Below are 14258 nucleotides of genomic sequence, written 5' to 3' on the forward strand. Positions count from 1 at the left end.
ATATTCTGAGCAGGCTTTAGTGCCAGTTAACTATAGAAGAATATTTTAAAAGGTAGGTGATTTTATATAGAAGCAGATATATGCTATCAAAAAAGTATAGCACAAGCCGGGTATGGTGGTGCACACCTATAATCCCAGCACTAGGGTGACTGAGGCAGGTGGATTGCTGATAGTTCAAGGCCAGCCTGGGATACATAATGAGTTCAGGGCCAGCCTGAATTACAAAGGGAGACCTTGTCTCAAAACAAACAAACAAACAAAAAGAGGCATAACCCTGTCATTGTTTTCTGTTTATTAAAGCAGCATCAAAGACTCAACTGGGAGGATAAGACAGGCAGTACTTTATTAGCTTACTTTTGGTTAGTATATGACTGTGAATATAGAAGAAATGTAGTTATTTCAAAAGTTATCCATGCTTCTGGTTTTTGTTGTTGTTGTTATCTTTGTAGCCTTTTTTCTCTATTAGTGAAATAAGTTACATTTGTGCAATGTTATCTTTTCTACGGAAGGTTCAGCAATTTCAGAGTATAATTGTTTTAAATTGGGAAAATTCAATTTTCTCTAATGTTTCAACATTTAACGCAGCTTCAGAATGCTTGTGTTTCTTGCATTACCCAAAACATTTGGAAAATGAACTCATCCAACTCCTCTCTTTCCCATCCTCAGCCCCCAACCAGTTACCCGCCTGATTTCCTCACTTGAGTTAATGCTAATACCATATCTAGTCATTAAGGTTATGAGCCATTTTGGCTCCTTCTTATTTCTTATTTCCATCTCTATTTGCCCTCTCTCATTTCCATATTCTGGGACCCCTCTTTCCTATTGCCACTTCTCTCAAAGGTGCCCTTTGGTCTGTTCGCTCCAAAACTACCTCATCCAGGACTGAGTATTAGCTCACATCTGGGTCATTGCAAGAGCTTCCAAATTGGTTTCCCTTTGGTTTCCCTATTTTCTCCATTGTAACTTAGCTTGAATTTTTCATAGATTAACCTTATTTAAATACACATGCTTATTTCATTACTCTGATTAAATACCATCAGCTGTGGTCCTCTACCAGACAGTGGATACAATTCCCACCATCAGCCATGTTTCCCATGCCTCATGCTACCTTGCTGTCTTCCTGACCTCTCCTTACAGGCCCTTGCTTCAGAGTTGCATTTGCTTAAAATGCCATGGCCTTGCCCCAGTGCTGTCTCCTTGAGAAAGCTCAGACCAAAGCACTCTCCCTTTGTGTCATGCCTCCTACAGCCATTGCCCTGACCCTCTTTTTTTTGTTTTGTTTTTTGTTTTTTTGTTGTTGTTTTGCTTTGGGTTTTTTTGGGTTTTTGTTTGGTTTGGTTTGGTACCAGGGATTGAACTCAGGTCCTTGCGCTTGCAAGGCAGGCCACTGAACCGCTGAGCTAAATCCCCAGCCCTGCCCTTGCACTTTTACTCTGTAGTTATATTTTTGCTACTGTGTTTCTGGGTTGCCTAGGCCTACTTCACTGAACCCCTTGGGGTCTAATTAGTAATCAGATAAACTCATAGAAATGTTTTGTCTTTTCAGCAAAACCCAAAATCACATATGTAGAAAATCAGACTGCCATGGAGCTGGAAGAGCAGGTCACTCTCACCTGTGAAGCCTCAGGAGACCCCATTCCCTCCATCACCTGGAGAACTTCCACCCGAAACATCAGCAGCGAAGAAAAGGTACAATGTCACCCAAGAGTTTCAGGGCCTTGGAATACAGACTCGAAGCACCCTAAGTCTGCCCCAAGCCCAATTCTCTACGGTGAGCTAGAGTGGGGAGGGTGCAGTCACCAGAGGTCGCAGCCAAGTCGTGCAGCCTCCCTCCCTCAGCCTGCCTGAGTGTGGCCTGCTCATCATCCCTTTGCAATGGAGCGGACACAATTCCTTGTGTGAATTGGCAGGGGTGTGATGGTAGTGGGCATGGACAAGTTAGATGCTCTGGGGAGGAGGTGATAGATTTTCAAACCCAGGGTTATAGAGCTGTGAGGAACGAGAAGCGAGACCTTGGTGCACTAGATGATGTCATCACATCTCAAGAGCATCCAGGGAAGGGTCTCCCGGAAACAGCAGGGATCAAAACGAACCTATGATTTCTTTTCCTCACTTTTTGTATACTCATGCTATGAATGCACTATATGCACAAAAGCTTGGTTGCCTTTGTGTCTGCCTGTATTTTTGGTCACATTTGAATTTCATTTTGTTTTAAAGGCAAAAATAATTAGCAGTTTCTAAATGATGATGATTACACCTGGGTTTTGCAATGTATTCACAGAGGGTTTCAGGATACTGTAGTGACCTTCCAGACAGATTAAAACAACTGGAAAGATTTATCTTTAAAGCATGTAGATTTATAGGCCACCAGAAAGCTATTGTTATAGCTGACAATATATAAAAATTGAGTTGAACACCACCCCCGCCATCATGTAGCCCCTTGTACTGAGTGAGCCAAAAATGGGAAAAGGAAAAAGCTTGGTTTTAAAGCAACCTTAAACCCTTTCATGGCACTTCTCCAATCTCATCTCGCATATCCTGTAGTAATGGGTTTCGTTTAGTTAGCCAAAGCTTTGTTACTTATTCTGGAGTAATGGCCTTAGCCTTAAAGAACATTTATAATGGATTGCTTATTGACCAACGAGTCAAAAATAATAGATCTTCACTCATCTGCCTGCTTAAAGGAAATCCCTAGAAAGAAAACTCAAATAAAGCCAAAAAGGGACAGTGAAATGATACCAGATCTAAATTTGGAATTTGCATTTGAGGAATGGACTTCATTTCCACTAATAGAAAACAAAGCTAAATCAAAAGGAACAGTCATTGCTGTTCCCTATAACTCATTTGTTTGTTTGGTTTTTGTTTTTTGGTTTTTTTTTTTTTTGCAAATTTTAATCCAGATTTAAATTCAACTTCACAAAAAACTCAACCGAGGAACTGCTAAATATTTTTGAAACACATATGCTGTTTGATATGCGAAAACCAGCTAGATTAAGAAATGTGGTGTTTATTGGGATACTTTCTTTATCAACATTGGAAATAAATCCCCAGCTAAGACTTCAGCTCCCATTGTGTGTTATGTGGATTGAATGTACATTTCAGGGCTTACTCTACAGGGCTGCTGCTTGGCAGGTCTTTCTACATTAGACTTAAAAGTAGCTTTGTCCAGAGTGACCCAGTGCATATCTTTGACCTACAGTGAAGGACAGAAATATCTATCTCAGATGAATGCTGCTTTTAAATTCTCTTTTCTAGAAATAGCTTAACAGCCAAACTAGACCAGACAGATTATTAAGATTTGTGCCTTCCGCAGATTCTTTAATAAACTGACATTTCTGGCCATTACCTATGATTCCATTTTCTAGAATGAGAAAAAGTAGCCAGGAGTTAATATATATTTATACTTAGTAAGTAGAGAGACTGGAGGTGTCCAAAAAGGCTTTCTTACAGCTACCAGGAACTGATTTTTTCAATTTCCAATACACGTCATCTGTCTTAAACTGAGATAATTAGTCCAGTGCAGCCACGTAGGTTATACTGCAGGTCCTTCTGCCACAGATTACCTGCAGATTTACTTGAAATGACATTATGGGAGCATGAGTCAGTAAATGTGAGAACAAGTCCTCCAGATCAGCTCTAGATGTGATACCTGATGAACGTATTTGCCTAAATGAAATCCTATATAACAAAATTTGCCATTTCTATTAAGCATTGACATCCAAGAGGCATGTTGTCCATCTTATCATGTAGATAGCTAATATTTAAGAAAACAAATATGAGTTATCATGTAGATAGGTAATATTTAAGAAAACAAATATGAGTTATGTATGAGCAGTTTGGATTCTAGAAAATAAACCTCACTTTTATTTTGGCAAACTATTTATGTTCTTCTCCCACTAAAGTTGTGTCATATGTGTAATTAGGCTTTGAGATTACTAGCATCCTCAAATTGTAGGAGTTGAAGAAAACAATTTTATCTTTAAAATTAGGATGATATGCTAATCAGGTTGCATCTAATTGGTAAAGAAATCTCCTCTGGAGAATTAGGTCACATGAAATACCAGAATTGTAGAAAGTTGGAAGGCACCTATCAAGGTTATTTGGTTTTATCTGGCTCCCTTTTCTAGCATCCCGGCTAGAAAGTCATTTGGCCCCTGTTTGAAGTTTGATGGTCCCTCTGTCCCTCCGTGGAAGAGTTGGCCAATGACACTGATCAGGAAAGGCTGCTTTCTTGCTCCTTCCTCTGTGCAGTGCTCCCCACCTCTGCCACTTGGTCCTTTATCTGACAATCACTCAAGTAGTTCTCCTGTTTTCCTTTAGTCAGTCTACCCTTTTGCATTTAATACACCCAGCCATTGCTACTGTCTCTCATGCCATGGTTCCTACATCCTTTACTCTTGCAGTTGTCCTGTACTAGACCGCTTCAGTTCACTGGTGTTCCTCCAAAACGGTGCCGTGCACAGTGTACTTTACGCAGACTTCAGAAGGGCTGGTTCCTGCTTGAGCTGGACACCATTGTGCAGTTAAAGTTGCATTAGTCCTTGAGTCGTGTCCTCTTTCTGCTACTTCATATTGAGCTTGTGGTCAACCAAAATGTGCAGGTCTTTTTTGCATGAATTGCATTTAAGCCACATATCCCTTATCCTGTTCTCACATAATTGATTGCTTTCACCAGTGATGCAGAGTTTATATTTATTTCTGTTAAGAATTATATTTTTTTTTGTTGCAGCCCAGTGTTCCTCATTAGGTCATTACGGCAATTTGGGAAGAATCTTTCAAGGGGTCTGTCCTATGCATTGCAAGATGTTTAGCTAGTCTTCTCCTCCTTAAATCCTCAAATCAACCTCTAATCATGAAAAATGCCACATGTGCACACACTTTCAGTTTAAGGACAACTGTTTCAGCTATCTATCCAACTCATAAGGTTGACTTAATTAGAACTATCCCTAGAAGTCTATGAGTCAGGGCATTTCACCCCTTGTGGGGCCCCTATTTTCTATTATTTTATATTTTAATTAATGTGGAAGAACAGTTCATGGTGACCCCAGACTGAAGCATAAAACTCTAAAGATAAGAAATTCAATATCCTTTCCCAGTTCAACTGTCATCTAACATATACATTAGCTGTTGTTTCCAACTTTGTTGAACATTTACTTGAAATATCTTTGCTCAGGCCACTGATAAAATGTTGTCTGGGGCAAGGTCAATTCTGGAGCCCCCCTCATGGCTTCAGGTCAGTGGCTCAGAAGGTAAAGCACCAGACACCACTGTGCCATGGAGTTCTTTATGATTCTGAGGACTTGAATGTAAAGTTCAATGGTCCCTTTAATAAAGTAAATTAAAATATAAAGGAATTGAAGCAATTTTGTCTTTTGTGTCATTCTTAAGTCTGATAGTCTATTATTACCTTTCTTATGGGAAAAGGAGAAGCAGCTTTTACCCATAGACATTGAGACTTTCTATTGGACTATCAGTGTTCATTTTAAAAAAGAAAGAAAGGGAAAAGCAAAACCAGTACAGTGAGTATGATCATCATCCCTATCCGTGATCATTTCTCTGGACTGAGTCTAATTACCAACTTGAAAATGATCATTATTAATCTGTTAACTTGTTCCTTGAGTTTGTTTAGCTTCGCAATTGGTAATAGGCTGAGTCTACTTGTTTGGATCAGTGAGATTATTAAGGCAAATCAATTTTCCAAAAGTTGAGCCATTTCTTAGTGGTAGCTATTTTCTTCACAAAAAAAATGTTGAACATCATAATGAGTCAGTTTGATCATGTGTATGGAAGTCTTGTGATAATTCAGGAAGTTTGTGCATCTGCATCATTTCATTACTCACCCTGCACAGATTCATCTTAAATATTGCCAGGTGTTTGACTAAGTGTTGCTAAATTCCAAGCACCATTTACATATTGAGTGAGACCCAGGGATAATGATTTGCATACTCCATCCTGGCAGAAAAAAGAGTCCATCATTTTCTTATTTGAACACCTCTATGCCTTTGAGAGGAATGCAAACAATGACGCATGAAGCTGTAATATTTAAGAGAAAAGAGAGGAGTAAAGAGCTGAGATCAGAGGACATAGGTAAGAAAGAAGAAAAACATCTTGTAGCTCTTGCATCTTTGACTGACAGAGTGTACCACATATAAGAGAGCCCTGTTGAAATTCTGGATTTTTTTGGAAGGTGCAGCTTTCTTTTCATTGGGGAGAATTCATTCAGGACAAACCCACCTTTCCCATTTGTAAGCACTGAGCTATCCCAGACTAGTTTATCTAGGGTATGGGCAAATGTATCACAGGGAATGTGCAAGATAAGTCTAGGGATGCGTTGCTTTAGCTTATGTACATATGCCTGGAGTCTTGCATGGAAGACAATAAAACATGAATATGAAAACAAGCTAGAACTAACATTTTGGAAGCATTATTGATAATACCCTAATTTATTTCCTAAGCATGCATAGATTGCCTTAACTAGCAACTAATTAGTCTCAAAGCTACAGAACTGTAGTGACTTGAGAAAGACACAGAAGAATCAGATTTGAAAACTAAAAAGATCCATAGGAGATAGCTCCTTGGAAAAAAACCTTGATTCATTCAGCCCTGGCATGTGACAAACACGCTTTTCAGTGCTGTGGAATTGGCAATTACATTTCACATGTTGGTCCGGCTCACTGTTACTTTGTTTTATGCGTGTTCCTCTGTTAGCATTTGTTCCTTCATTCCAACATCACATGACATAATCCAGCATATCCATCCTCATTCCTCACAAAAGCTCCTTGCCTTTGTCAGACTCTTACTAACTGTCTGGTAACTCATGTGCATTCCCTGGATTGCATTGCTGTGTTTCTGAGTCTTTTTTTATCCTTTTTCTGTCCAAACGTCAGGGACAATCAGGCAGCCATGCCACCAATGAAAAGCTATGATGTGACTATGATGTCTTCGATGCCCAATATAAAAACAGAAAAACTGTAAGCAGAGTAGAGGCTGCCCAAGTGCTATTTAAATAAAAACACCTAGATGTGGGTTGGAAATTCCCCAAACCTCTATGTCCATGAGTTGTCTTACTCCCGTGTAAATGCTGTGTTAGATGAAGGTAGTACTTGCATGAGCCTGCATCCCATCTGAGCATTCATTCTCTGCCTTTCATGGCTGGAGCCCTACCACACCACTAAGCATTTGATATTCTCAAAGCTTCCTGATCCGTAGTTTCAAAGACTTCATACTTCTCACGTTGAATATACCTCTCTGCTCCTTGCTTTGTTCCTTTTTTAGTTTTTGAATAAATTTTATTTTCAGTGGAATGCATGTAAAGGTTATAAAATGCATGAGCATAAAATGGCATTAGTATATCTGTGATAAGTTGTATAATAAAATCCAGAGGAGGAATCTACTCTCTAAGAATCTTTAGATTATGTGGACAGAACTACTAGTATCACCAAATACTACAAGGGATATTTAAACTGTTTTACAACATGAGCAGTCTAATATGTCTGCTGGTATCTGTAGATGTGTTCTGCCAAATATTAGGAACAGCTTTACCTTTGAATTATACATTTTAATGTGCTTAAGGGGGAAAAATCTGAATATAACCTAAAGCCTAAATTCAACTGGGTAATAAACACACCATTGAAAGTGGGCCTTAGAAAAAGTTCTAAATTAAAAAGAAGCTGCATGTGCACGGAATGCAGGGTGATACATCCATTCTCTAAAGCAACATGTTGTAAAATTTTACTGCTTTCTTGTTGTGTTTTATATCTTGTTCTCTCCAGGCTTCGTGGACTCGACCCGAGAAGCAAGAGGTATAGCTTACCTGACCACTAGCCAGTCTTTAGTTTTGAAAGCATTGCAGTTTAACTCACCATTACAGTGTAATAACCAGACATGCTAAGCTAATTAGTATTTTAGTTAGATTAAAGAATAGGTCGATAGTGGTAGACCTCACTTTAGCAATAGTGTCATTTTTAGGATGAGCAAGCAAGCTGTGTTGGGAGTGGATGAACAAATCCTTATTATTTCCTAAAACTGGATCTTATTCTCTTGCTGGTGCTGGTAAAATCACATCCAGGTAATTATACTGATAGAAATAAATTGCCCCAATACCCAGGCCAGGCATTTGAAGTTAAAAAAAAATTTTTTTTTTTTTTTGCTCTCTTATAGTGGATGTGGCTTTGGATCATAAAGTCACAGAGTTAGTGATCTAAAACCCACTCAGCCCTTTCCCTTCCAGCTCAACTCATCTTGTTGCTCACTTATTTCATAATGATTGGTCTTGGTAAATTATCACATCGTATTTCATGTCAAAAGCTACACAAGTGACAGCTCTCATTGGTTTTCTCAAATTGCTAAACATACCTGTTACTTTTATAGAGCATTAAATTTATGAGATTGGAATGATTTGGTACAAAATGGGTTTATGGTTTATACCATCAGTAGCATTTAACCTTTGAAATTTTTCTGCCTACTTGCTTCAGTTCAGGTAGTGTGGGACTTAGTTTGAAAACTGAAGCCAAACATTGACCTTTAAATTTTAATTGCTGCACTCCAAGACCCGGTGCATGGTCTTGCCCATCATTTTTTTACCTGATTTGTGTGATTAAGTGACAAATAGTAAAATAAAAACTATCCTACTTTAGATGGAGTTCAAGGATCTAATATATAAAGATTTTTATTGAGTAGCTTTTGTCTCTTTAAATGAAGCTCTGCTACTGTAAAACTAAAAACAGAAGATCCTATAGATTCTGTTTTAATTCTATAAATCTTATTGTAGTCTTTTGAAATGGTAACTATTCAGAATCCATAACTCATGTGTATACATATTTAATGCTGCTTAATATTTAAAAGTTGACCGCCTGTCCCCAGGTACAGATATTAGTTCCTGCACAGGGACACGCTGCCCTTGCCCTGCATAAGCTCAAGTCTAGTTCATTATAAGTTCTCTTTGTAATATTCCTTCCCAGAGTCATAGGGAAACACAGTTAGATATGTGTCCTCGCTGAAATGCTTCCCTCCTGTGGCACAGGAATCCCTTGGTACTGTCACAGGTTGTATGTTTTATTGCCCCAAAGACATGGACCCTTAGGGACTGGGGAAGGAAAAGAAAAAAGGTTAATTGTCAGCCAGTCTTAAGCCACAATTGATCTCATTTTTCTCTTCCATATACATTTTTCCCACCTTTCTGGTCTAGACCTGGTTAGAGAAGGAGCTGGGATTTATCAAGGAGATGTTAAGAAAATTATTATTATTATTATTATTATTATTATTATTATTATTATTATTAGAGGAAATGATAGGTTTAATCCCAGGAAAGCAGACACATCACTCCATTTTCCTGAAGTATCTTTATCTTAAATGCAGCGCTTTGGACATAATTGACTTTCAAGTGAATGCAGCCCATGGGTCTCAGGAGTTCCATGTTCTCCTATTTGTCTCATTCAGAGATGAAAATCCTAAAAGTCTGGATGGCTGCAAAAAAAGGCTTGGGAGATATGACACATTTCATTCTGTAATTGCTGGAAAGCCTTAGCACTTTTACCTGGAAGAGAAAGACAAAAAATGTTTTGATAAGAATAATTATCATTGTCCTATGTGTTTTTGTTAAGAAAAAAGATCTGTCATAAGGATCTCTTCCCTCTTGCCCGAAGCTCATCTACTCCCTCTAGGGGAGGCTGGATGGTCAGCATAACATCTGGTCTTGTCGGTGACTGTCTCCATGCCTTAAGGAGGCATCTGAAGGGAAGATAGTTCAGTTGCACTGGAGTCTATCTGTGTATCCTCAAAGGGAGAGCTTGGCATCTGCTAAGTAATCACATCATCAAACTTGCAGTGAGCCACTGCAAAATAAGAATTCTGTTTAGAGGACTACTTACTGATCTGTTGACATCATTAAATGAGAGAAATTTCCACATAGGGAAACTTAGTAAAAGAGACCAGGTTAAAAAAACAAAGTATGGCTGTCCCTGACGTCATTGTTCTATCACTTTCTTGATTATTCTGAGTAAAACCTACCCCTCCTCTGCCTTACTGTTTTTAATGTCCACTCTTACCCTGAAGGACTTCGTTTGCTTCTCTTCCCTATGGAAATGTTCTCCTGGCTTCTGACGATTATGGCATATGGCAGCCCCGGGATCAATAAGTCTGGATCACAAAGAATAATAGCTTCTCTGATAGTTGACATCCCTGATCTGATCAGAAAGGCTAGGTGTGACCTCATATCACCTCTGCCTTCAGTCCTGCTGTGTTTTGGGCAAATAGAAGTGACAAACACATCAGGCCAATTCTTTAGAGAGAACTGCAGGAATGACTTCATGCCCTTGATGGCCTCTAATGCAGACTGAGGAGTAAACGTTTGTGCTCAGCATATGAAAATAGCCAATAGGATGGGCTGCACATCACTGTCAGCTACAAGGAAAGGAGTCCCAGAATTCAACCAGCAAAGTAGATGTCTCAGTCTTGGGGAGTGCCCCACACCTGTCTGCTGACATCTTTCATTAGTGGGAGCCATCCTAGGATGCACCATCTCAGGCAGCCAGCCTCTAGAAGTACAAGCCAAGTGGAAATACCAGGGTCTTCTCCTTAGAGAGTAGAGTTACTCATGACAGCATGCAGTGATGATTTTACTCAGTCCTTTCTTCCCCTTATGGGAAGGGTGATGATGAAAGAGGATTATTGTGATTATTCTGTTGAGATGGCTGCACAAGGTCCGTTCCTTTTGAGTCTCCCAGCTCACACCTATAGGGCATTGCATTTCTGGCTTCAGGATTCCAAACCAGCATCTCCAACAGACATAAAGCTAAGTGTCCTTTAACTGTATAAAGACTGAGACTGCTTGGAATGGCAGGAATCAGATGCAGAGTCTCCTTTTATCCATCTCTGCAGAACATCATATATTGGAGATGAGGGTCGCCCAACCTACCAGGAACATGACCTCCTCTAGTTTCCAACTTTGTGGGGGTTCTGGACTTGGGCCACGTGGCTAGATTTTCCTGAAGCTAGAATGTCAAGAGGGAAATATCTTAGTACCCATTGCCTAAGGATCAATGCTCATTCTCTTCTTGACCAGTCACTTTAATTCCAGCAACTCAGGAGACCAAAAGCAGTATCAATGGCTAGGGTATAGTGGAGTCTATGGTGTTAAGAATCCAAGATCCATACCACTATCCCTGAAGGATTTTGTAACCCTCATGTCCAGCTCCTGATCGTAGAGCTGTTTGACGTTTCTGTAATGGAATTATTTCACTTGTAAGCATTCAGCAAAGAAAGGCATCTACAGAAAATGAGCTTTTTTTTTCTTTTCAAAATTTCTTGCATTGTGCACCTTCTTTCTCGTTACACATGCATGCACCATGGAACTGGAGGGCGAAGACTGGAAAGAAAAGGCAGGAGTCCAAGTTTCCTAGGATCTTATGAGACAAGAATATTGCCTATGGAAGCTCTGCTGACTAGGGCTTTGGCTTCCATTTTATACATCCCAAAAAAGTAGTCTTGGGATACCTAACCTGTCCTTACTCCAAACCAATTTTAACACACAGTGCTGGCCATTTGACATAATTGGGTCCCACCTTCTGTTTTGGATACACTGAAGTTCCCATAGTGCTCTCTGAGCCTCCCCTATTAGGTGATACACAAAGTGGGACTTAGATGGCACAGAAAGGAGACAGGATGTGAGGCTGGGTTCAAACAAGTGGTGGCCTAGTCTCTAGCCCCACTCTGCTGTGGCTCTCTGTCTTGCCTCAGACTCTGACGCTCACCCTTCTCTCCTGGCAGACTCTGGATGGGCACATGGTGGTGCGTAGCCACGCCCGAGTGTCATCCCTGACCCTGAAAAGCATCCAGTACACAGATGCGGGAGAGTACATCTGCACGGCCAGCAACACCATCGGCCAGGACTCGCAGTCCATGTACCTTGAAGTGCAATGTGAGGAAGAACTGGGGAAAGACATGGGGGGTGGAGGCATTATGGGGTCAGAGGGAGAGAGGAAAATGGCAGCCAGGACATGAAGTGCACCCTGTGAGCTTTGTCACATTCCCTATTGCAGTGGGCCCACAGCCATTTCAAAGCTGTGTTCCCAAGATAACCACACCACTATCCCCTCTCAATGTATAAGCCTTCTGTGCTCTGAGTCTTCCCAGGTGGCAGCTGTGCAGGAGAATTCCAAAATGGGCCGACCTCTGCTATAGCAGGCACTAGTTTTGCTTTGGGGCACATCAGTCTTCCCAGCACCAGGTGATAGGATATGGTAACTCTAAGGTAGTGGTGGTCATTCTGATAGTCACTGTCATTCATTGCAGATGCCCCCAAGCTACAGGGCCCTGTGGCTGTCTATACTTGGGAAGGGAACCAGGTAAACATCACCTGCGAGGTATTCGCCTACCCAAGTGCTACAATCTCCTGGTTCCGAGATGGTCAGTTGCTGCCAAGCTCCAATTACAGCAATATCAAGATCTACAACACCCATTCTGCCAGCTATCTAGAGGTAAGTCAGGATGGAGAAGGACATTTAGCAATGGGTAAGCTTTTGGATGCTGCTTACATCTTCATACCTGCTTCCCTGGCCCATCCTGAACTGGGTAGCTGTTGACTGAGGAAGAAAATGAGCCTCACCCCAGGTTACCTTTCTGGGCTGCACTGATGTTCTCCATGAGGCTACACTGGGATGAGGAGGTAAAATGTGTCTATCCCACAAGCCTCTGGGCTATTCTCTCTTGTTCAAGATGGAGCCAGAGTTAATAGTTTGTGTTTTATTAGCTCCATTCTTCACTAATCTAACCCAGTAAATAAGGATCTGAATCTGTGGCTATCCCACAGGACACTTGTAACCCAAGGGCTCCTTCTTTCCAAAGGTGACCCCAGACTCTGAAAATGATTTTGGAAACTACAACTGTACTGCAGTGAACCGCATTGGACAGGAGTCCCTGGAATTCATCCTTGTGCAAGCAGGTGAGTGGCCCTCATAGTGAATTCTACACCACCCTTACCCTTGCCAGCCCATCCTGTGTTTTCTGGGATACCAAGGGGGTAGAAAGGAGAACCAATGGTTAGGAAGCAAGGAGCCACTGGAGGTATGAAGATCTAAACACAGAATGTGTTGAGGGAGAATCATATGGTGGCCAGGACAGAATATAGCTAACAGGATTCCTAAAAGTAGAAATGAAAGAGATGTGCTTTGACATTGGAAGTTGAGGTCTGGGCCATACTGGGATCACAGGGTCTCCCTATGTGTCCTCTCCACAGACACCCCATCTTCACCATCCATCGATCAGGTGGAGCCATACTCCAGCACAGCACAAGTGCAGTTTGATGAGCCAGAGGCCACAGGTGGAGTGCCCATACTCAAATACAAAGCTGAATGGAGAGCACTGGGTGAAGAAGTATGGCATTCCAAGTGGTATGATGCCAAAGAAGGTAGGTCTGGAAGAGAGCATCTCCTACAGGATCATGAGCACATTGCATTCAAGTACTCACTCCCAGTATTTGCCAAATCCTAGCTACAAATTTGAGTAGATGCCACACCACTCTTATCTACTAGAACGTGCCAGATGTCTTCACCAGCCACCCCATCTGGCTTCCTACCGTATTAGGAGCTGTCTCTCCAGGATTAGGTCACAGTCAGATCTCCCTGCTTGGGTGTCGGTACCCAGGAACCGTTGTGTAATTACGACAGGGACCAAATAAGCAGAGCCAGCAAGATAAGTCTGCTCTGCAAGCAAATCCTCAGATACCTTTCCAAGCTAAAAGTTAAGAAAATGGCTTGTAGATAGATGACTGCAATTTCAAGATCTGAGCCCAGATCATCTAAGGATGAAATTATGTCTACTCCCCCTTTGGAGTTTAATTGGAATAACTTGGGGAATTATGTTGAGTTTCTGTAGAAATTTTTAATCTTAGCCTGGTGTGTGGGAACTGGGATGGAGTTGGGAATTGGCACTGCAGCCATTCAGAGACAGAGCCCTGTGCAGGTTTCCTGGGAATAGTTTCCCCCTCCTGCTTGGAGCTGGATGGTACAGCCGAGAGGAACTGTTCTGTAATTCAGATTAGAATAAAAAGAAAATAATTCATTTGCTTTCCTAACTTTCTTCTGAAACGTCGTACCATTGACTGTGTGGCAGATTGGTCCCATGTTACAATCTGTGCCAAACTTTTTTCTTTTTTTAAGATCAGTTTTAGTTTTTTTGAGATTGATTTTAGTTTGTTTTTCACTATGGCAAAATATATATATATATATATATATATATATATATATATATATATATGTTAT

At 40.8% G+C, this 14258-nt stretch overlaps 1 protein-coding gene across 5 annotated transcripts in view; it reads left to right on the top strand.

Moving 5' to 3' along the window:
* Window positions 1-14258, top strand: part of Ncam1 (neural cell adhesion molecule 1) — a 315792-nt gene that overhangs the window by 261272 nt on the left and 40262 nt on the right. For 3 of the 5 annotated variants that reach the window (XM_033764337.1, XM_033764333.1, XM_033764334.1), the window contains exons 8-13: window positions 1547-1689; window positions 7773-7802; window positions 11767-11917; window positions 12292-12476; window positions 12844-12940; window positions 13235-13405. In XM_033764337.1, the coding sequence (XP_033620228.1) occupies window positions 1547-1689; window positions 7773-7802; window positions 11767-11917; window positions 12292-12476; window positions 12844-12940; window positions 13235-13405 (777 nt within the window). The remainder of the gene's footprint in view (window positions 1-1546; window positions 1690-7772; window positions 7803-11766; window positions 11918-12291; window positions 12477-12843; window positions 12941-13234; window positions 13406-14258) is intronic. The other 2 variants (XM_033764336.1, XM_033764338.1) reach the window with 1 other exon arrangement.

This window comes from Fukomys damarensis, unplaced genomic scaffold (assembly GCF_012274545.1).
Source record: "Fukomys damarensis isolate Sample0158 unplaced genomic scaffold, DMR_v1.0_HiC HiC_scaffold_16, whole genome shotgun sequence".
Classification (NCBI taxonomy): Eukaryota; Metazoa; Chordata; class Mammalia; order Rodentia; family Bathyergidae; genus Fukomys; species Fukomys damarensis.